Raw genomic sequence first — 23,896 nt, 5'->3', positions numbered from 1 at the left:
GATACTGGCTTCCTCATTCTCACCTCTGAGCCCGTCCATCCCTCTGCAGCTCTGAGCAGTGGCTAGTGGGTCCTGTGGGCCCAGCCCAGCCAGGTGTTGCCGTGTAAAGGGCCTGCCTCCCTGCCCTCAGGCTGGTTGGGCTGGGGCCTGTCTCAGGAACACTTCCTCACAGTAATCCCTAGGCCACCAGCACCCCTGCCCAGCCCTGCACCAACCTGCCCTGGCTCCTGTGGATCCAGATACAGAGCTGCTTGGGTGAACCTGTTGGAGTCACACTTGTGGCCACAGGGTGCTCCGCTCCTGTGGTCAAGGTCAGGTGCCTGCCCAAGCCCTAGCACTGCATAGGCACTGGAGCCTGGGCAGTCACAGGACCTTTCTGGGTCTCTACCTTCTGATCTGTGGAATGGGAACAGCATCACTTACATGGTAGGCTGCTGTGGGGAGGAAAGGAGGCCATGTGCAACAGGTACTCAGGAATGGCCTCCCTGCCTGCCTCTCATCATCTAGGAACATGGCCCCTCCTGGGAGACCCTGGCTGAAGAGCTTCCTCACCCCATGACTCCAGGCAGCCCCCCTCAGCCTGTACCCTAAGCCTCCTTCCTCCCACCCTCACATGCTCTGGAAACCACTACCTATTGTGGGGCTGCTCTGTCTTCTGGCCTCCAGATAAGGTGGAGCACATACACTAGCCACCCCAGTTAGACCTGGCAACCCTTTCTGGTGATAGAGCATGCCCCCAGAAGTCCAAAAGTAGGGTACATGGAGGGTACCCCCAATTTACAAATGTGGAAACAAGCCTTGGGAGCACTATGCCAGGGGAGGACCCAGTTCTTCCACCTTCCCACCTGCTGGTCAGGGCCACAGGGCTGGACCACACACTGGAGGTGACCCTGGGTTCTGAGGGAGCCAAGTAGGCCTCTATGCTTGTAGCTCAGGATGGTCCAGGAGCTGCCAGATGCTTGGTTAGCCTGAAAAATGAGCCAGCTTTGTGCAGCCAAACTGGAAAAACCAGCAGTGGCCACTGAACACAGGCCAGACCCACTTCTGATGAACAAGGCAGCCCCACCAGACAGTGGAGGAGACACTCAGCAAGGACACAAGGATGTAGCTCAGCCCTGGTCCACACAGAGCAGCCTGCCCCACCCTTCCCAGGACCCAGGGTATCCTTGCCTGTGTCTGCAGTAGATTCCAAGTAGGGCGTAGCAGTTAACCAGCCCCCTGGGGATAAGTGGCAGTGTCCAGAGACACTTTTGGATATCACAGCTGGGGAGGTGCTGATGTCTAGTGGGCAGAGACAGGGGTGCTGCTCAACATCTGACAGCACGAAAGACCACCTCCACCAGCAAGAATGGCTCAGCCTGAATGCCATTTCTGCCGAGGATGAGCAACTTTCATCTAGGGAGAGCCAGTCAAGGTTCTTCCCAGAGCGGCCACGTGTCTCCACCTAGGGACAAAGGTGGTTAACAAAGAGCCTCAGGACAGCCTGGAAAGGGGTGCACATTGCCCTCCAGCTCTACTTTTCTGAGGAAGTGGAGACTTAGTGGGGCCCAGCACACCAGGGATCCATCAGGGAATGATAAGGCTCTGCCTCCTGGATTGGGCCTCTGTCTCCTGTTCGCCCCTAACCTGGCCTGACCTTGCCTGGTCACCAAGTGTCTCACTCCCCACTCCTGAGGTCAGAGGTGCTGACAGGCCCCACAGAGAGTAGGGAGCAAGTGAGAGGCAGCTCTGGGGGGCCTGAGACCTAGACTTGGCCTCTTGGACTTGACCTCAGTCCCTGCCTCACACCAAGCCCCACTTTGCTGTTTGTGAGATATGGTCGGCACCTCGGCCTCCCCAGCAAGCCCTTGTCATCCTCGTGTGTCTGCCCCCATGCCAGTTTTCATACTCCTCCAAGCATAGCCTGCACAGTCACACCTCATTTTGTCATCTCACAATTGTGGAGCTCCCACTGAGCCTAGGCAACTTCCTAGCCCCTCTACTAATCACATCCTCCTGTAGTCTTTACAGTGTCCCTAGGACACTTACGTCCTCTTCATAGATAAGAATGCTAGGTGTGGATAGTCCAAGTTGTTGGCCCCATCTGATCTCTGAGCTTGAGTATGCCCCTCCCGACCCATCCTTCACTAGGAGGTGGTGCTTGTAGGCTTAGCATAGGGTGAGTTGAGTTAGGGTCAAGTCTCTCATGTGAGCACAGAGGCCTGGAGGTCTGCTGGGGGGAGGGGAGACACCAAGCAAGTGGCTGAGTCTTTGCCCAGCCCTGGTGTTTAGCCACCCCTCCCTGTGCCTGGCCATCTCCTCTTGTCCCCCCAACTCACCCCTTGTGTCCTCCCAGGGACTTTGCCACCCTATTTTACATATGAGAAAACTGAGGTCCCAAGGGACACACCCTGGACCTCTAGCACATGCTGATGCAGATGACCGTACCCCCGCCCCCTGCCCTCATCTTCATGCCCTGCTGGGATGTCCTGGGAGCTCTAAGACAATGCAGCTCTGTGGCATCTCCACCTCTGCTCACCGAGCCCGGACTCTGGAGACATTACCTCATGCGGGCCAGGCCCCATAGGGTGGTTCCACCCAGGAACAGACAGGCAAGAGAACTGGCCATGGGGCCAGATGGGTTTCCTTCCACAAGCCCTTACCTGCTGCTGGGCCCCAGGGTCAGATAGGCCTTCAAGGCCAACTGCCCAGCATGCAAGCGGGAAAACTAAGGCCCAGAAAGGGACTTGCTGAGAATCAGCACAAGTTGGGGGGCTCAGTGCCCCATGCCCTCAGGGGGGCTGTATCTCTCTGAGTGAATGGCTGAGCTTCAGAGCCCTCCTCTGGGACAAGGTGGTAGGGTGGCCACAGGTGACAGCAGGGGAGCTTCATTCTACCTTTTCTCCCTGAGTATGCTCCATATTGGGTGTAAAGTCATGAGCAATAATTGCCGTGGGCTGTGGCCAGCTTCCTGCTGAGCTGGCCCTGTGCAGACAAGCTGCCTGCCTGCCTGCCTGTAAGGGAGAGCCGCCTGCCTGTAAGGGAGAGCCGCCTGCCTGTAAGGGGGAGCCGCCTGCCTGCCCAGGAGCCGAGGCTTATCTTGCTCCTGGGCTGGGCCCAGCAACATGCCCATTGTGCCTGCTCTCTAAGCAACCAGCTGGCACAACAGCCAGTGGGCATCACGTGGGAACCTCGATTACTGTGTAGAGAAGCCTGGGACCTCCTGTCATCCTTAGGCAAGAACACAGAGCAGCCAGGGGCATAGGCTGCAGTTGAGGGAAAGCTGGTTTTCCCAGCCCACCCCTTCTTCTTGCTGCCCCACCACACATAGTCTCCCCCATCTTCTCCCTGTCATCTCCCCACACTGGGGCCTGGAAGCTGTTCTTGAGCTCATAGATCAGATGCCTGTGGGCACTCCCCACCTCAACTCCCCCCACATCCCATGGCTTCTGCTGCCCTGGGCCTGGCCTTATGGTTCCTGAGCCCCCAACAAGCTGCCCTGTGGGCTTCTTATCCTCCCTGCCAGGCACTCCAGGCATTCAGATTCTTAGGTGTTGTGCTGCCCCTTCTCTGCTGCCCCTTCCTGCCCAGGAGCCCCTAACCCCACACCTGGAGTTACCCTGCATAGGCCTTGACCTCTGATTGCTTGTGTTACTGCCACCTCCTCACCTCCACAGGGGCCCGGGTACAGAGATCTCTGCCTGCACTGGGGGCCTAGCATGGTTGGTCAGAATATGAATGATGGGCAGTTACAACCAGTCTGACAAGGAGCACGTAGCAGCTGAGTGTCTCTCACAAGCAAGTGAGGCTGTCATCGTGGGTGGCTTGCAAGAAGATATCAGGATCTATAGCAGGCCTTCCTGCCCTGGACCAGGAGGTAGAGTCACCAGGGCTTGTGTAAAAAATTGAAATTCCAAGGGAGTTAGAGAGTCATGAGGGCACTGAGTTTCTGTTGAGAGTGATGAAGAACCTTTGGAAACTATTAGTGCTAATGGTTGTACAACTTCAAACCAAACCAAACCTACTGCTGTCAAGTCGATTCTGACTCACAGCAACCCTATAGGACAGAGTAGAACTGGCCTGTAGGATTTTCAAGGCTGTAATCTTTATGGAAGCAGATTGCCTCATGCTTTTCCCACAGAGTAGGAAAACTGTTGACCTTTCAGTGAGTAGCCAAGCTAACTTTAACGACTGTACCACCTTGGCCCCTTCTTGTACAACATAGTAAATGTCATGTCACTGAATTATATAGTTAAAATGGTGTAAGCTTTGTTGTGTATATTTTGGAGTCCCTGGGTGATGCAGTTAACACCCTGTCTGCTAACCGAAAGATTAGAGGTTCGAGTCCATACAGAGGCAATTTGGAAAAAAGTCCTGGCCATCTACTTCCAAAAAATCATCACTGAAAACCCAGTGGAGCACAGGTTTCCTCTGACACACACAGAGTCTCCATAACTTGGATTTTTTTTTTTTTTTTTTACCACAATAAAAAGAAAATAAATTCCTGGTCCTGACACAGAGTACCCAAACCCACTGCTATTGAATTGATTCCAACTCATAGTGACTGTATAGGACAGAATAGACCGTAAATTTCTATGGAAACAGACTGTCTCATCTTTGCTCCTCAGAGTGGCTGGTGAGTTCAGACTGCTGACTTTTGGTTAGCAGCTGAATGCCTTAAGTACTGTGCCACTGGAGCTCCTTTAGGGTACCCAGGAGCCTGCATTTCTCTCTGTGCCCTGGAGATGTTTGGACCAGATGAGCCCCAAGTCTCCTTGTCTGAGGTTCCATGATAGGTTGCCTTCCGCTGCTCCCTTGACTCCTGAGTCTCAGACAGGGTCTCCTGGGTCCATCAGGACCCAGAACTGGCTTTCACACCTGACCCTAACTCAGAGCAAGGCTCCATCCCCCTAATGAATCATGAGACATCCTCTAGATAGCCAGGTGCCAGGTAGACACCATCCATGGCCCAGCCTGGAACCTGTGTCCCTCACAGCCCAGCTTTGCCATAGCTCGTAGACAAGTCCACACCACTCTCTGAGCCCTAGCTCCCCTGCTTGGGTCTTTTAGGGCCTTCCTGGCTTGCTCCTGAGCCCGACAGTGCCAGCATGGCAGAGAATGCGGTTTTCTGTTTAGTGACTCCCCTGGTACCAGGTAGTAGGCTGGCTGTGCAGGGAAGTGGGAGGTTTGCCAGAGACCCTGCCCCTGATGAGCAGAGCTCAGCAGGGAGGGTTAGATGGGGATGCTGGGAAGAATGGGAGGCACCCAGACAGCCATGTAGCCTGCCTGCCACCTTCCCTCCTTGCCCCCCAACCCTACTGTTAGGGTGAGCTTTCTAGAATGGGCCTTACTGCTCTCTTGCTCAAGACTCTACGACAGCTCGCTCCCTACCCACCACACACGTGTGTGTGTATGTGTACACACACACACACATACATACATACATACCTGGCAGCATTTCTTTTTATTTTATTTTATTTTTCCTGGCAGTACTTCTTAAACTGGCCTGACCACTTGGAAGGTTGCTTACTTTCAGGGCATGCTATGGGACTGCTATTCTGAGGAACATGCCTCAGGCCAAAGTTCCAGACCCTGCCCCATTAGCACCCCTTCCAGCTGGCCTCTTCTCTAGCTTCATGCTCTACCACCTCCCATCTTGCCCTCGGTCCCTAGACACACTGCCCCCTCCCTCCCTAGGCTCTCTTGTACCCCAGGCAGGGCTTGCTGCCTTCCCACATGGTTGAAACAATGATGGTATAATTCTGTCTCCCTGTCTCCTCTCTGATGCAGAACCTCAGAGTGCGGAGCAGTGGGGGCACAGAGTTCTTCACCCGATCAGCAACCAAGTTCAAGGGAGCACTAGCCCAGAAGTTCATGTTTGTGGATGGAGACCGTGCTGTGTGCGGCTCTTACAGGTGACTCCTGACTCTCTGGGACTCAGGTGAAACACACCTCCAGTTCCCAGCTGGCTTTTCCCCTAATCCTGACCTATGATACCTGGTTATTCTGATTCAGGCTGCTGGGGTGTGAGTGGTACTCTTCCCAGATGGAAGAGGGCTCTGTCCATGCCAGACATCTACCCTACCATCACCTAGCCTGGAGATGGCTTGGGCCTAGGCAGGCAGCCTCTTCCTATCCTTGGTGGGTAAGGCCAGAGCAATGACAGTGGTGTCATGTGCAACATCAGACCATCCCTGAGGCTGCCTGGGGGCAGCAGAATGGGACCTTCATGTTATAGAAAAGGGTAGGGGCTGAGTGGTGGGCATGACACCAGGTAGCATGTATTGAACCATGCCAGGTATCAGTGCTGCCTGGAGCATCCTCCTCACTGCTTAGGTAAGTCCTGAACATCCAGGGAGGAAGGCACAAATGGTCCTCACAGAGGTGGAAGCTGGGCACAGACAGATAAAGTCACTTTTTCAGGATCACAAAGATGACAGTAAGTTAGAGAGTTGGGTTCCCTGCTCTGGCTCACTTCTCTTAAATTACCCCCAGTATCTCATAGGCAAGGAGCTCTGGTGGCGTAGTGCCTAAGGCATTTGACTGCTAACCAGAGGGCTGGTGGTTCAAACCCACCAGCCACTCCTCAGAAGGAAGTTTAGGTGATCTACTTCCATAGTGATACTATCTTGGAAACCCAAGGAGGGGTTGCTATGAGTTGGCTCCGACTCGATGGCAGTGGGTTTGGTTTGGGTTTTGTTTTATCCCATAGGCACAGTCTGTAAGATAGGCTGTGAGCCCAGCATGGTGGCTCCAGTGGCCACTGCAGTGGGCCTGGAGGTCTGAGAGGAGACCAGTGCCATGTGCTGACCTGTGTTGCCCTCTCTGTTGCAGCTTCACATGGTCAGCCGCCAGGACAGACCGGAACGTGATCTCAGTGCTGTCTGGCCAGGTGGTGGAGATGTTTGACCGGCAGTTCCAGGAATTGTATCTCACTTCACATAGTGTCAGCCTCAAAAGTGTCCCCATGGAAAAGGAGCCTGAGCCCGAGCCCATCGTGCTGCCCTCTGTGGTCCCCCTGGTGCCTGCAGGCACTGTGGCCAAGAAACTCGTCAATCCCAAGTATGCACTGGTCAAAGCCAAGAGTGCTGATGAGCTCGCCAAGACCTGTTCTGAGAAACCAGATGCCAAGAGGCCCTCAGGGCCACAGGGCCCAGTGCTGGTGGAACGGCCCAGTGACCTCCCCGAGCTTCCCCCACCTGTGCACCCAGGGCTGCTAAACCTAGAACGTGCCAACATGTTTGAGTACCTGCCCACATGGGTAGAGCCAGACCCCGAGCCAGGCAGTGACATCCTGGGCTACATCAACATCATTGACCCCAACATCTGGAACCCTCAGCCCAGCCAAATGAACCGCATCAAGATCTGCGACACGTCCCAGCACCAGGCATGGAAGCAAATTCAGGGCTGCAGTCCTACCACAGTACCTGACCCAGACCCCCAGGATGGGGCCCCTGCCACCAATGGCCTCCTCCAGGAGGACCCTGAGCCAATACCACCTGTACCCAAGCCCCGGACAGTCCCCGTGGCAGACCTGCTTGCCCAGGAGGATGGTGGTATTGGTTGGACCCCAGAGACCCCAAACAAGGAGGCCCCCCAGAATGGGACTGACCATGGGCCATCCCAGGAGGTGGACCCAGGCCATACCCCACTCCAGCGGCAGTTGTCTATGATCCAGGATGACCCCGACAGTCTAAGGGCAGGGGTCCCCAACGGGCTGGATGGGGAGGAGGAGGAAGATGATGATGACTATGTGACCCTCAGTGACCAGGACAGCCTCTCGGGCAGCTCTGGCCATGGCCCTGGCCCTCGGCGGCCCTCAGTGGCCTCCTCCATGTCAGATGAGTATTTTGAGGTGAGGGAGCGCTCAGTCTCTCTCCGTAGGCGCCACTCAGAGCAGGTGGCTAATGGGGCAGCCCTTGTCCCCCGCCGACAACTGAGTGCCCCCCATGTGAGCCGAGGGACCTTTGGTGGGCCCATGATGGGCTCCCCATGGGCACAGAGTCAGGCAAGAGAAGAGGCAGATACTTTGAGGAGGATGCAAGCCCAGCCATCATCAGACAAGGAGACACAGGTAGGTTGGGGTCCCTGTACATAGTAGGGAATCACAGCTCCCCTGAGCTGTTGACTTCTAGACATAGTATCACTGGCTAAAACCCCTTCCCTATGACAGATAGGGAAACTGACAAGCAGGGAGGGATGTCAGAGTACAGGGCCACATACAAGGGATGCTCAGCCCCAAATTTCCACAAAGGCCACCTGAGCTGACACCATGAATCAGAGGGAAATCCATCTCTGTCCCAAGGTTTCAGATGCCTGGTGTCCCAGGGTCTTAATGTAGTCCTGTAGGTGGGTATAGGGCCCCAAGTTTGTAGGCTAAGCAGTGGCAGTGGCACAGAGACATTAGTTTACACCTTTGAGGTCACACAGCAGTTAAGTTGTCAAACAGGACCCTGCACAGACCTGCCTACATTGTACACCACATTGCATCCTCGTTGACCCTTTGATGGTAGCCCTGTGGACCACTCTCCTTCTTGTTCCCCGTAAACTTGGAAACAACTCATATCTATCCTTTACCTCCCCTCCTCATGACTTTGCCCAATTAAGACACAGGCCCTGGCTTTCTAACAGCCTGGCCAGGGGCTATCCTACCTGGATACAGTGCACGGCTGATCATCCCAGGCATGATGATCAGGCCCATGGGGAGCATCTTGAGGTAGCTTGCAAGGATGGAGCCAGCTTTTGCGTGGTTCAGATCCCGGGCAGATAGCGAACGCTGCACAATGACCTGGAGGGGCCAACACCAGAAGGGACGCCTGTGTCAGAATTTCTCCCCAGCAGGCCTCAAGGAGTGGCATGGGACATAATGCTGTCCCATTCTGCATCAGCCCTAGACTCATCCGAGACAGCTCATAGGGGTGGGGTGGATCCTTCCTGGCCTGCTATCCCAGTGGTTGTTGGGACTAGAGGACTGTGAGTGGGATGGTATCAGGGACCCCATCCCTGGAATCTCCCATACCCTCATGAGAGTGGCTGGCATCTTGCACATACATGCCAGAAGTGGACCTTGGAACCAACTTGTGTCACCAGGGGAGGGGAGGGTGGTAGCTCTAAGATCTGTGGTATAGAGAGCTTGCAGATTAGTAGTGTGGGATAAATAGATGCTGACTAAGGTGACCAGCTCTTCATGGAGCCCTGGGCAAGTCCTAATGGCCCTCAGTTTCTAAATCTGCAGAAGGAGAGGGCGGTGGTTTGGATAGAAGGTATTTAAATTAAATCCTCCTAGCTCGATCGTGATTCTACTTTAACAAAGGTGTTTCTGGGAGGTGTAAACAGTTGATGCACTTGGCTGCTAATTGAAAGGTTGGAGATTCAAGTCTACCTCAGAAGAAAGTCCTGGGCAACCTACTTTCAAAAATTGAGCCATTAAAAACCCCATGAAGCACAGTTCTACTGTGACACGTAGGGTCGTCGTGAATAGAAATTGACTCAATGACAGCTAACCAACTTACAACTTTTTTTATTTTTTAACAACCTTGAGGTACAATTTGCATGCCATGCAATTAACTCACTTAGAGTGTACAGTTCATTGTATTATACAACCTATAACTTTTAAATGTAAGCGTTTTTCCTTTGCTGTTCTACAGTTTACGTTACCACCTGCAATTCACTGAGTTTCCCCATCTGGGCAATGTTAGGCAGTAGAGAAGGCTCCTTAGAGATTCACCTGCCATGTCCTATGATTGCAAGTGCCCAGGGCCCTGGTCCTTATGGAGAGAGAATCCTTTCTTTAAATGCTGGGTGCCACATTCTGAAGTGTGCAGGAGATGTCTGCCTCCTTTCCCTCATCTTGTCCCAGGAGATATATGTGACAGGTTCTATCACCCATTCTGGTAGAGAGACCTGAGGTAGAGGGGCTGAGGCTCAGGGTTTTCTTGAGCTGGGAGACCTGTCAATGCCCCAGCCAAACATGGCTTCTCCTTGAGTATCCAGTAAGGTGAGGCCCCTTCAGTGTCAACAGGGCCTTGTGTCACAGGTGCCTCTTGGCTCAGCCCTGCCCCACCCTGGCCTACTTCCTTTCCCTCCCCAAACTAAGCCACTTCAGTCCATGAGTCCCTGTTTCCTCACCTATAAGAGAAGAGGCCACCACCACCTCACATGGGTACAACAGGACCCCCTACAAGGTCCAGTATGGGTAGCCCAGCGCACGACCAAGTGCCAAGGGCCTCAGTGAGCAGGCTTCCGGGCTCAGGAGTCTTTGGCATCTCTCAGAGTACAGCCTTCAGAGGAGCCAGTTCAGGAGGACTGTGACCTGGGCTCCCCCTGCTTTAGGGATCAGAGAACCTTCCTTGTGGGCTCAGTGAGATCCCTTGTGCCATGTACTCTGTGCTATGTCTCCCTTGTGGCCAAGATTGAGACTGCCACTCTGGTTAAAAAGACTTAAGATCTATCTTAAGTCTCAGCATCGCCAGGTGGCAGATCTGTGCATGGCACAAGAGCTAGAAGGGCCTGAGGGGGTGGTCCATCCATAAAAAAAACTGTTGCTGTATAATTGGCCCCAACTCATGGTGACCCCATATGTGTGTCAGAGTAGAACTGTGCTTTTCAATGGATGATTTTTTTTTTTTTAATTGTGATTTGGGTGAAAGTTTACAGAGCAAATTCACTTCCCATTCAGCAGTTCACGTATACTTTGTTTCATGACATTGACTGCAATTTACCACAATGCAACAGCTCCCCTCCCACTTAATCCTGATAGTTACTTCTTCCCTGTGTCCATCCCTACATGCACTCCTGCCCCCTGAGCTGTCTCCCGGTGCGTAAACAGCCCTTCCTTCTCTCATGATTGTTCTCTCCAAGGAGTGTATCCACCTCAGGTACATGTTCAACTCATATGCCTGTCTTTTGTTTGACTGGAAGCCACAGGTGTGGGTTCAATTCCAGACCTGAAGGCAGCTAGGGGCCATAGTCTCAGTGGTTCCACTAGGCTCTATCAGATTAGCAAACCTGGTCCCTCCCCCCCCACCACCACCACCAAATGATTTTGAGTTCTTTTCCACATTGTTCTCCCTCTCTATCCAGAATCTCCTACATAGTGGTTGACAGTGGTAGCCAGGCACCATCTAGTTCTTCTGGTCTCATAGCTGCAGATTGCATGGTGTACCAGTCGCTAGAACTAATTGTTTCCATGAGTCTTTGGTTTTCTTCATTCTTCTTTGTTCTGGGTGAGGAGAGACCCATTGTTACATCTAGGTGGCTGCTTACAAGCTTTTAAGATCCCAGTCGCTACTCACCAAAATAGGAGGTGGAACAGTGTCTTGTGTAGTATGTTACGCCAATTGAGCTTGATGTCCCCGGTGACTACGGTCCCGAGCCCACAGGTTCAACTACTTGCTCCCTCTGGGTAGTTGGCTGTGACCAAGTGGTGACTACAACCTGTCCCTTGTCAGCTCTACTATATACACCTGGAAATTCTTACAGAACATACAAATACATTTGTAGAACCATTGTCTGCCAACCCTATACATGGCCTTGGGTACACTCCAACTGCATAGACATACCTAATGGTTCAGCCTGTCCACCCATCTATGCACCCATATACCCATGTTTGCTTTCACTGACAACACATACTCTGTGTGCAAAAGGATTCATCTTTGTTGTCTGCACCTCCCATATACCTCTCTCTGTCTTCCCCTTCCTCGGTGCCACCATGTTGATCACTCACATTTGGTACATTGCCGTTCTCTTCACCCAAATCAATACCTATCTCTATCTATCTAACCGTGTTCCCTCTCCTCCCCTCCCACCCCTGGTAACTAACAAAGAAAATTTCCTTCCATAGATAAACCATTCCTTGACTTTTACAAAAATAGACTAATACAATATTTGTCCCTCTGTGATTGACTTATTTCACTCAGCATAATGTCCTCCAAGTTCATCCATGTCATGTGGTGTGTTGCAGATTCTATGTTATTCTTTAGAGTTGCATAGTTTTCCACTGTATATATGTAGCATAGTTTGGTTATCCATTTCTCAGTTGATGGACACCTAGGTTGTTTGCATCTTTTTGCTATTGTAAATAGTGCTGTGATGAACATGGGTGTGCATATGTCTGTTCTTGTCATGGCTCTCACTTCTTTAGGATATATACCTAGTAATGAAATTGCTGCATCAAATGGTATTTCTAGTTCCAACTTTTTAAGGAATTGTCAATGGCTGATTTTTTGGAAGTAGAGTGTCAGGTCTTTCTTCCAAGGTGTTTCTGTATGGACTTGAACCTCCAACCTTTCGGTTAGCCACTGAGCATTAACTATGCACCACCCAGGGATTTCTCTGGTCCATGCTCTCACCATTTTACAGAAAGGAAAAGTGAGGCCCAGGCTCTACCACTGGCTTTTCTCCCTCGTTTTATATTAGTTTTGTTTGTTTCTGATTACAAAAGTATCATCTACTCAATGTAGATAAGCTGGAAGAAATTGAACAACAGAAACCACCCATCAGCTTAACATCCAGCACTGTGGCCTCACCTTGGCCAGACTGTAAACATCTTGGCAGGCCCACCCTGGCCAGGGAGCTGAGAGTAGGCATATCTCCAAGCTCCCAAAAAAAGCTCCAGGGACTAGTAGAGGTCAGTGGAGACAGGAAACTTGTACAAAACTAATGCGAGGCACCTGAGCCTGGAGCACCTGCCCTGCATCCTAGGGGCTTTTGGACTAGGGCCCAGAGGCTGGCCTTCCTGTCCAAAAAAAAAAAAAAAAAACTCACTGCCATCATCAAGTCGATTCCAACTCATAGCAACCCCTCCTCAGGTTTCCAAGGAGGTGTCTATATGGAAATAGATTGCCCAGTCTTCTTCTGAGGAGTGGCTGGTGGGTTTGAACCACCAGACTTCTCCTTAGCAGTCAAATGTCTTAGGCACTATGCCACAGGCAGAGGCTAGCCTGCCTATCCAGATGTGTACAAAGAAAAGACCAGGCTTCGTGCAATGAGGGACAAAGAGGCCCTGGCTCAAGGTCCCCCTGCCTCTTCCTGGTCATGTGACCTAAGCAAGTCCTTCCCCCTCCTGACCTCTGCTTCTTACTCCCTGATGCCAGGAAGCTGGACCCCATTTCCTTAGCAGGGACAGGCAATACCCTGGGCTAGACCCCGTGCAGGATGTAGGGACATGGGGAAACAGATGGTACCCCAATTCAGCAGGCAGACAGATGGGTCAAAAGACAGCCTCCTCACTGGGTGATATATGGTGGGGACAATCAAGGGCCAGAAGCCAGGCACCAAAGAATAAAGTGATTTCAGTAGGCAGAGGCAGTGGAGGGTGGGAAGCAGAAGGTCCCAGGCAGGAGGGTATGAGGGTGTCAGAGGAGCAATGGGCACCTCTGTGCCAGGTCAGGGGCCTAAGCATAGGGGGAGGTCAGGTATGGGCCCGGTGCCAGTTTGGACACTGGGAGTCAAGGGGTCCTGCCCTGCTGGGTCCACTTCTGCCTCCCTAAGGGCCTCAGAGAACCCGACCTTCTGGCCCCTAGGCCAAGATTTATGCTGATTCATTCAACCTTCATGGGAAAATCACCTGAATGGTGTTGCACCCAGAGACGCTGGGGCCTTGCCAGGCCCTCACTGACTAGGGAAGAAACAAGAGGTGCCATGTGTGGGGTGAAGGGCACAGGGCTAGCCTTGGATGCCCCAGATGCCCTCCACACCCACCTGGTTCTTGGCTCTTCAGGGAAGAGGCTGGATGTCCACTACAAGCCCCAGCCCCATGTTCCATGACAACCCCACTCGTGAGGCACCGCCAATGTGGAGTCCAGAGTGAAAAAGCCCACCTAGAGGGCAACATAAGGAGCTCTGGTGGCATAGTGGGTAAGGCATTTGACTGTTAACCAGAAGGACAGCAGTTCAAATCCACCAGCCGCTTAGTGGGAAGAAGAGGCAATCTACTCTAAAGATTTACAACCTCGGAAACCCAAAGGGGGTCACAATGAGTGAGAATTTACTTGATGACAGTGGGTTTGTTTTGTTTGATTTAGAGGGCAACATGTTACAGAGGGAAAACTGAGCCTTAACCTCCTGGGCTTTCTGATGCCTCCCTACTGGGATCACATCCCAGGGTCCAACTCACGGAGGGTCCTTGGAAACATGACTTAACACCTGCTGCTTGGGAAGGGAAGGGCTGTGGGGACTTCAGAGTACCTCCTCCCCACTGGGCAGGCAGTTGTGCCCAGAAAGGGAGTTGCCCCATGCTGGATAGAACCCCACTTCTCCCTATCTGGGCCTCCATGCCCAGCCTACTTAGTCATCAGGCCATTCAGGAGGTCATGCATGAGCAACTATCATTGACTCCTGTGGGGCCTGGCTGCCTCATTCTCTAAGATCCCAGTGTGGGAGCAGGAGCCCTGCTGGCTGCCTTATTCCCATAGCAGGGAGGCCTCAACCATCCTGCCCTGTCCTCCAGCAGAAGGGGAAGAAAAAACAGAGGCCCTCCCCACTACGCCTGTTCAACTCTGCTGCTCAACGAGGTCTTCTCCCACCCAAACACAGCAGGAACTGTACCCAGCCTTCAGAGGTGGGTGGGAGGCTTTGACTGCTTCTGCCTGGGTAGGGATATGCTCATTGGGGGGAGGGACAGAATCAGATTCTGGAAGAAGACCCAACCCCTGTCACTCATAGGAATCTGGACTCAGTGAGGCTCTTCTCAACAGTCCCATTCAGCTCTTTCTCTACCACATCCAGTCTGTCTACAGATGGAAGAGCCTGGGCAGAGGGCCAGGGGTGGGGACATTAAGAATGTGCCTCATCTATTGCCCAGGGGTGCTAAGCAGGGAGCTGGGCCCTTCAGGCCATCGTTTTAGTCTTCTAAGAGCCACCAAAGATAGAAGGGTTCCCATTTTACAGATGCGGAAACTGAGGTCCCCAGTGGTTAGATGGACTTGCCTATGATTGCCCAGCTGGGGAGCGGCAGGGCCAGGACCCAAATCTGGGTCTGTTTGGCCCCTGTGAGACCCTCCAGAGTGGATGGAACTAACATTTCCTGCCTTATAGCCCTCACTTCCCTCTCTTTCTCTCTCTTTTTCAGGGCCAGCAGTTACACCATTACAGGGTTCCTGCCCCCGTAATGGATAGATTCATACGGTCACTGAGGACTCCAGGACCCCAGCAATTCTACCCTGCAGCTGACAACACCCAGAGCTCCCCCAGAAAAGCAGGCCCTCACCACTGGCAAGCCAAGGGGGGCCTGATACCCCGCACCCTGCCAGATCCCAGGAGCTCAAGACCAGGCCGGAATGCTGGCCCCTTGGCTGATGGCAGGGCAACTGAGGAGCATCAAAGTCCCTTTGGAATCCCGTACTCCAAATTGTCCCAGTCTAAGCATCTCAAGGCCAGGACAGGTGGTGGCCAGTGGGCCTCATCTGACTCCAAACGGAGGACCCAGGCCTCCAGGGACCACAAAGACCCCTAGCTGCCTCCCCTAGCCAGACCCATGCCTTCTGCAGCCTTGGTCTCAGCCTGTACTTGGGTGATACAGTGTTTGTAGGCCATGCTGCTCCCATGACTGCAAGGACCCACCAAGGCATGCCCAGCTGCAGGGGTGGGTGGTCAACACAGACACTCACCTGGTCAGTGCACCAGTACCAAGTGGCCATGATTGTCAGACCAAAGGTCATCCCAGTCCATGGAAGGTCTGCATTATAGGGGTCTCGGAACATGTGCATGGCATCTGTGCGTGGCAGGTGGCAGGTTGTGTTGGCGATAGTTTTGGCTGGGATGGCCCGGGCATAGGCTGCCTCCAATTGGTCATAACCACCTATCTGGTTGAAGGCTAGAAGGGTCGGGTGAGAGAGGGGCTAGGTTGGAGTTGGGTGGCCCTGGCTCCCCAGGCTCCCACAGTCTTCATCTCACAGGTAACTTCCTGATGCAGCAAACTTGAATTTTCCCTACTTCTCTGCCTTCCCCAGTTGAATTTTAATGACTATTTTATTTGTATTTAAAATAATACTATTAAATGAGCATTTTGCACATAGGCATCCCAGGGTTCTATTGGCCCAGTGGGAATTCCTGGGGCCCTGGATGCCCCTCAGCCTCAGAGCAGGGGACTCTGCCAGGTTTTGGACTGTCAATTCAAGGAAGCAAAAGTATTTTTTCTTGGCATTTGAGGACTTTCCTGGAGAATCTGAAGTGTTAAAAAGTCTTGACTCCAGGGGCTTCTGAAGGCATGTAACTTTGACAAAGCTAAGGATGGATGGTGACAATGTGGTCCCAACCCCTAGTGGCACAGAGAAAGGAAACTGAGATCTCAGGGGTAGTGGCTTCACTGAGGTACACAGCCAGCAAGTAGCAAGTTACAGCTCAAGCCAGGGGTCTTTCCTGGGAGTCCAATAACCCCTTTCACTGTCTACTTCAGGGCCATGGCCATGCATTGCCAAGAACTGGCATGTCTATGGTTTCTGTGTGTTTTTGAACAGCTCCCTCCCATCCACTCTGGAACACAGGAGCCCCTAGTCTGAGAAGAGATGGTTGCATAAATCTTGGACATAGGAAAAGGCCCTCCCAGCCCTAGACCCCATTCCCTAGCCTTCCCTAAGCAGGACCAAACCCACTGCCATCAAGTCTATTCCAACTCATAGCAACCTTATAAGACAGAGTAGAACTGCCCCATAAGGTTTCCAAGGCTGTAAATGTTTACAGAAGCAGACTGCCTCATCTTTTCCCCTAACTGGGCTTTTGGTTAGCAACTGAATACTTTACCCGCTGTGCCACCTGTACCTAGGCAGGGCCAGGTTCAGTGCCTAGACCAAAGGTCCATGGGAGGTCCTGTGTTCCTGAGTTAGTTTGGATGCCAGGCTCAGGGCTGCCAAGAATTGGTGACAGAAAAGCAGCTAGTCCACTGGGGTAGGAGGGAGGCTAGCACCTTCTTGCCCCCCAGGGCCAGGCCTCATTCCAAGAGCAGCAGAGAGCCCTAAGTGCCTGGTGGCCTAGTGGCCTGATTCCTTGAGGCTATGATAAGCTCTGACCCCTAGTCCCAGAGTGTGGGCCCTGCAGGTAGTGACTGAAGCCTCCAGCCTCTCACCTTTGACTGTAAGGATGACAGCCCCCACCACCATGATGAATGTCTGCAGGGCATCTGTGTAGATCACTGCAGCCAGGCCCCCTGCAGGGGAAAATGGAGTTAGAGGGAACTGTGTCCCCAAAGGGGAGGGATACAAGGTGACACATGGAACACTTGCTGAGGACAGCTACTCTGCAGGCATGTCCCTGCAGCCCTGTGGGGTGGGTGACCTACAGGGTAAAGCAGCAAGCCCAGCCTCACCCCCTCACCTATCTATTCTAAGTGGTGCTGTGTCCCCAGCCTGTGGAAGGAGGTGGCCCCTGACCCCACACAGGTACTCCTGGTGGTATTGGTGCCCGCCATACCTGCAATGGTGTACAGGGCCGTGACAACGAGCATGAGAGTGGTAGACAGGTAGAAGTTCCAGCCCAGGCAGATGTGCACAAAGAGTGCACCTGCATACAGGTCGATCTGGGGAGGCAAACAAGTCCTGTGCAGGGCCTGGGGTTGCCATAGGCCCAGCTGATTTGGCTGCTCATCCACATGGGCCCTCAGTGCACTATGGATGTGGTGGGGACACCTTGCTTCCTGCCTGCCTCACAGGGCTAATGTGAGGGTGAGAGGAGTTGGCAGAGTACCTGTGCTATATTCCAATGTACAGACATCACTGTCACTAATAAAGTCTGGAATGGCTCCTGCCCATAAGGGAGCAGTGTGTGATTGGACCTGGCCTGTGCCCTTGGCCCCAGTAGGGCCTGGTGAGGAGAAAGACATGAGGGCTTCCTGGGGGTGTTGAAAGGGCTCAGAAGACAGGTCTGCTGCTGTCTCCCAGGAAAATGGGCAGTGGTAGTGGCCTCCTCAGCATACCTGGAATGGAAGCCAAGAGTGGCTCAGAGGCTCATGTCTCGGGCTGCAGCTGTGCCCACGACTGGAAGGGACACAGTCCTGGCTATCCCTGAACCCCACAACATTGTAGGGACAGCCATAGTAAACCTGGGTAGGGGTTTATCCTGGTAGGGGCTAGGATGGGCTCAGGGCCAACCCATCCCATAGGGGCTGGGAAAGGGGTTCCCATTCACCCCAGTTTTCCAAATCTGCCCTTCTAACTTGGCTCAGTGGAGAGGAAGTAACTGGAAATACAGCCTCTGGGGCCAGGAGGTTCCTGGGAAAACTGGGGCACTGCAGTGGGTAAGCTGAGCTCATTGGTGCAAGTCCACACAAGGCCAGCCTCCTGCAGGGCCCCTCAGCTCCCATAGGACTGACACAATGGAGAAAACCACCTCCACCTAGAGCTCTGTTCTATGGGCTTTGGCTTCTCCAGGCCCAAAACCAGACGAGACCTGGAGGGGACCTCACAGCTGTGCTCCTTGTACTGCCCTCGAGGCCCTCCTTCACCACCACTTGGATAGTAGACCAGAAGTTTGGACACTTTAACAAGGTGTTTTCAGGAGGACACTGACCCCTCCCTGGGGCCCCTGGCTTTGGCAATGTGAGTGTATGGGTGGGGGAAACATGGGAGTCTGAACTGAATATCAGGCATTGAACGTGGAGCACAGGAAGGTCTCTTCAAGGCCCCCACCATTGTCTGGTCTCCTTTGGTCCTCATGACTTCTGTGGAGTGAGTGATTCTAACACAGAAGAGGACACTGAGGCCTAGGGAGGAGAAGGTACCCCCAAGAAGTGTCAGAACTTGGCATTCCCTCTGCCCTGAATCTCCAGTCTCAACTTATCTCCAAAGTCCAGCCAGCCCAGCCTCCCTGCTCCCCTAGTCCCTCCAATCCTCAAAGATAGTTCTTCATCCCTTCTTTCCAGGACAGTTGGCCTCCAAGAGTGACCAGGCAGCAGGAACTGCAGGAGCAAAGGGGTGGCAGACTTCAGCTGCTGACTTCCCTGTGGAGCCCCTATACAGAGTCCAGTAAACATTTACTGCTGCTACTAAAGATACTGGCAATATTCAATCTCATCACAGACCCCAATGTTGTTGTTATTTGCCATTGAGTCGGACCTGACTCATGGCGACCCCTCCTTGGGTTTCCAAGGCAATATCACTATGGAAGTAGATTGCCCACCCTTCCTTCCGTGGAGTGGCTGGTGGGTTTGAACCACCAGCCTAAGGTTAGCAGTCCCCAAATGAGGAACTTCACCTCATCCAATCTGACCCTTCCTCCAACCAAGTTCTCTGTCCTGGGCCCAGGCAGGCTGGTAGAAGCCTTCCCTTGTCTACTTGTGTCCATTATCTGCTATGCCCTAGCCTATGAGCAGGTCATTTAACCTCTCTGAACCTCAGTGGGCCTTATATTTTCCCCTGTAAAATGGGGAAAACAGTATGAAAAGAGTACAATTGCTCCTTGGAGAGCATCCCAGGCAGATCTGTTCAAGCCTGCCATCCACCCTACTGTCCCTCCATCTCTCCAGTTGACCTCTCCAGACCCCCACAGGTGGGCAAGAATTTTTGAGGGACCTGACTCCCCTGGTCCTCCCTCTAGAGATGGGGACCATGGCCTGTCTCTCTCCAGCTACAGCTGGGAGGCCAAGTTCAAGAGGCATGAGCCAAGTGCCTCACCCCCCACACACATACCACACATGGGTTCTTCTACTCCTGCCTTTATGGGTGACATAGGAGCTGCAGACACACTCCCACATCCGACCCCCACCCACCACAGTGGACCCCTCTCCAGTGTACATCATCTCCCCACCTCCAGGCCAGATGCTTCTATTTCTGCCACACATGAAGTAAATTCCAGCCCCCTGACTCCAGCCCTGCCCTTCTTCAGTCCCTCCAGTGTCCTTGAGTCCTGGCCTCATCCAACTCTGTCCTGTCCCAGGACCTGACCTGAGCCCTTGCTTTGTCAGTGATCTGCACTCCTTTGACTTCAACATTACCCCTTCCCAGACCTCTCACTAACTAGTTTTCTGAGTCAACTCAGGCTCACAGCAACTCCATGTCAGACTAGAACTGCTCCATGGGGTTTTTAATGGGTAGAAATAGATCATCAGGCTTTTCTTCTGAGGCACCTCTGGAAGGAATCAAATCTCCAACTGTTTTGAACTTCCCAGGGTGCACCTCCCAGAATGAAACCTGCTCCAGCTCTCTTGATGCTATCTTTCAGTACCTTAAATTGCTTCTTTTACAAAACTCCAATCACTTATACCACCACTCATCTGTCAATTTGTCATACTGTGGTGGCTTGTGTGTTGCTGTGATGATAGAAGGTATGCCACTGGTACTTCAAATATCAGCAGGGTCACCATGGTGGACAGGTTTCAGCAGAGCTTCCAGACTAAGACAGACTAGGAAGCAGGACCTGATGATTTACTTCTGAAAAAATTAACCCAAATCCATTGCCGTCAAGTTGATTCTGACTCATAGTGACCCCCATTGGGTTTCCAAGACTATAGATCATCATAGAAGTAGATCGCCTCATCTTCCTACAGTGGGTTTGAATTGCCAACCTTCTGGTTAACAGCCAGATGCCTCAAACACTGTGCCACCAGAGATTCTTCTGAAAAATATTAGCCAGTGAAAATCTTATGAATATCAGTGGAAAGCTGTCTGATAGAGTGCCAGAAGATGAGCCCCTCAGATTGGAAGGCACTCAAAATGCAACTGGGGAAGAGCTACCTCCTCAAAATAGAACTGACCTTAGTGACATGGATGGAGTAAAGCTTTTGGGATCTTCATTTGCTGATGTGGCATGACTCAAAATTAGAAAAAATAGCTACAAACATCCATTAATAATCAGAATGTGGAATGTACAAAGTATGAATCTAAGAAAACTGGAAGTCATAAAAAATGAAATGGAGCACATGAAGATCAATATCCTAGGAATTAATGAACTGAAATGGACCAGTATTGGCCATTTTGAATTGGACAGTCATATAGTCTACTGTGCCAGGAATGACAAAGAGGAATGGCATTGCATTCATCATTTAAAAAAAAAAAAATTCAAGATCTATCCTGATGTACAACGCTGTCAGTGATAGGATAATATCAGTACACTTACAAGGAAGACCAGTTAAAACAACTATTATACACATTTATACACCAATCACTAATGCCAAACATGAAGACTCTGAGATTTTTACCAAGTACTGCAGTCATAAATTGATCAAACATGCAATCAAGACCAAAACATTCAGTCTTCAGGGTAAGATGGCGGAATAGGCAGAAAGACTGAACAGAACCTCTTCAACAAAGAAAAGGGGAACCAATTAACACAGATACAGAAGACAATCCTGGACCCCTGATCCTTGAAGGGAAGGATATAGAAGTGCACTAAACTCCAATTAGCAGAAGAATTGGCATGAAAATACCAAAAAAGGAGACATACAGAGCTGCGGTCTGGCAGCAATCCTGATGGCACAGACAGCATGGAGATTGCCAAGTGGTGGTAGGACATAAGAATTAACCTAAAAATCAGCCCTGCTACCCAGGGACTGCACAGAGAACTCCTCTGGTGGCTGGGGAATAAAAGGTGAAGCAGCAGTGAAGAGGAAGGTGGGCTGAGCTGTGGACTTTTGCCTTTCCGGAGGATACAGCCATTTTGAATGTTTACAAGTGGCTTGACCATTTTGGGTATTTAAAGCAACAGCATTCTCCCAGATTCCAGGGGCTTAAGAACAGGTTCAACTTGCCAGTAGCCCCAAGGACATTCCGGACATGGACGGCTGGAAAGGTGCAACATTCACCTTGTTACTCTTATATCCCACACCCGCTTGGTGAATGGAGGTGTGACCATCCCTCACTCCCACCCACTTTCTGGGCCCACAGGAACTCCATCCCAGTCTATGTGCTCAGACAGAGCCTAGGTGTCCTGCCCTGCCCTAACCCTATTTTTTTTTTTTTTTGCTCTTTCTTTTTTCTATTTTTTAGTTTGCTTGTTTTTGTCTGTTTTAAAACTACTATTATTATTACTACTATTGCCCTTTTTGCTATTATTCTTCCCCTCCCAAGTCCTAGTTTTCTTTCTTTCTTTCTTTCTTTTTTATTATTGTGACTTGGGTGAAAATTTACAGAGCAAATTTACTTTCCTTATAGCAGTTCACATACACTTTGTCTCATGACATTGACCACAATTTAGCACAATGCAACATCTCCCCTCCCACTTCCTCCCGATAGTTACCTCTTCCCTGTGTCCATCTCTCCATGCACTCCTGCCCCCTGAGCTGTCTCCCTGTGCCTGAGCAGCCCTTCTTTCTCTCATGCTTATTCTCTCCAAGGAGTGTATCTACCTCAGGTAAATGCTCAACTGATATGCCTGTCTACTGTTTGGCTGGAAGCCACAGTTGTGGATTCAATTCCAGACCTGAAGAGCAGCTAGGAGCCATAGTCTCAGTGGTTCCACCAGGCTCCCTCAGGCCAGCAAACCTGTTCCCCACTTTTTTTTTTCCCCAAAAAATGATTTTGAGTTTTGTTCCACATTGTTCTCCCTGTCTATCCAGGATCTCCTACAAAGATCCTCTTCCAAATGTTTGACAGTACCAGATCCTAGTTTTCAGCTTTTTTCTTTTCCCTGTTCCTGGTTGAAATTTTTTTTTTTTTTTCTGTTTTTCTTGTGGTTAACCTCATTCCTTGTTTTTCTTTTTGCATTATTCCCATTTTTTCTTCATTATTCTCCTTCTATACCTTTTTCCTCTTATTGCCCTATCCACAGATGTTGCAGGTTTTCTTTTCTTCTTCTTCTTCTTCTTTTTCTCTTTTTGGTTACTGTTCCCATGTGATTGCATGGTGTATTTTTTGTCCATGTGCTTTTGCTTTTTTGATGGTTATTCAATTGTAATTTTTGTCTAACTGAGTGGGAGACAGAAACAGTCTCCATAAACACAACTACACACACACCTCCTGCAACTTCACTTACTGAGTGAGAGCCACCACCTCCTTCTCCACCAATGGGACAATGATAAAAACCCACCAAGAATAGCCTGAATCACCCATGGCTGCTCTTCCCAAACAGTTAACAGAGATCAAAATACAACAAAGCCATGATGTCTCGGAGACAACAGACCATCACAGTCCACACGAAGAAGCAAGACAAAGTGGTAGAAACAAGGGAGCAGGATACAGACCCAGAACACTTCCCTGAGGAAGAAGCAGCACTGGAACTTTCTGATAAGAATTTCAAAAGAACTATATTTAGGTATCTTCAAAGGATTGAGAGACAGACAAAAGAAAACACAGGAAAAACCATACAAGAATTTTGGAAGAAAATACAAGAAAAAAATGACAAAATAAATGAAAAATTAGACATGATTCTAAATCTACAGAGAGAAATCAAGAAGATTAATACTAAATTGGAAGAAATAGATAACACATTGGAAGGGCAAAGGGGTAGAATTGATGCAATGGAAGACAGAATTAATAAGATTGAAGACAAATACCTGAATACTTCTTTGGAAAGGGATCAATCAGAAAAAAAAAGTCAAAATAAAATGAAGAAAGCCTAAATTTCATGTGGGATACCATCAAAAGGAATAACCTACATATCCTTGGAATTCCAGAACAGGAAGAGAAAAATAAAACCATTGAGAAAATAGTCCAAGATTTGTTGTAGGAGAACTTCCCTGATATGATGAAAGAGGAGAATGTATCCATTCAGGAAGTCCAAAGAACCCCAAACAGTATAGACCCCAAAAGAAAATCACCAAGACATGTCATCATGAAGCTCATCAAAACCAAAGACAAAGAAAGAATCCTGTAAGCAGCATGGGAAAAACAAAAACTTACTTACAAAGGACAACCAGTAAGAATAAACTCTGATTTCTCAGCAGAAACCACGTAAGCAAGAAGGCAATGGGATGGTATATATAAAACCCTGAAAGAGAAAAATTTTCAACCAAGAATTATATACCTGGCAAAATTGTCCCTCAAATATGATG

General features: G+C 50.9%; 2 protein-coding genes across 2 annotated transcripts in view; one reads left to right on the top strand and one right to left on the bottom strand.

Annotated features, from left to right (window-relative positions):
- The window catches only part of FAM83G (family with sequence similarity 83 member G), a 32,270-nt gene extending 16,837 nt beyond the window's left edge, over window positions 1-15,433 (top strand). The window contains exons 3-5 of the mRNA XM_007941470.1: window positions 5,770-5,894; window positions 6,814-8,053; window positions 15,050-15,433. Of these exons, the coding sequence (XP_007939661.1) occupies window positions 5,770-5,894; window positions 6,814-8,053; window positions 15,050-15,433 (1,749 nt within the window). The remainder of the gene's footprint in view (window positions 1-5,769; window positions 5,895-6,813; window positions 8,054-15,049) is intronic.
- SLC5A10 (solute carrier family 5 member 10) overlaps window positions 1-23,896 on the bottom strand; it is a 92,265-nt gene that overhangs the window by 32,862 nt on the left and 35,507 nt on the right. The window contains exons 6-9 of the mRNA XM_007941472.1: window positions 17,386-17,491; window positions 17,042-17,122; window positions 15,588-15,793; window positions 8,632-8,767 (exon numbers count right to left, since the gene is read on the bottom strand). Of these exons, the coding sequence (XP_007939663.1) occupies window positions 8,632-8,767; window positions 15,588-15,793; window positions 17,042-17,122; window positions 17,386-17,491 (529 nt within the window). The remainder of the gene's footprint in view (window positions 1-8,631; window positions 8,768-15,587; window positions 15,794-17,041; window positions 17,123-17,385; window positions 17,492-23,896) is intronic.

The sequence above is a fragment of the Orycteropus afer genome, unplaced genomic scaffold (assembly GCF_000298275.1).
Source record: "Orycteropus afer afer isolate SDZICR_OR568_19922 unplaced genomic scaffold, OryAfe1.0 scaffold00080, whole genome shotgun sequence".
NCBI lineage: Eukaryota > Metazoa > Chordata > Mammalia > Tubulidentata > Orycteropodidae > Orycteropus > Orycteropus afer.
Note: the sequence above shows the minus strand (reverse complement) of the source record. Positions and strands in the feature narration are given on the sequence as shown.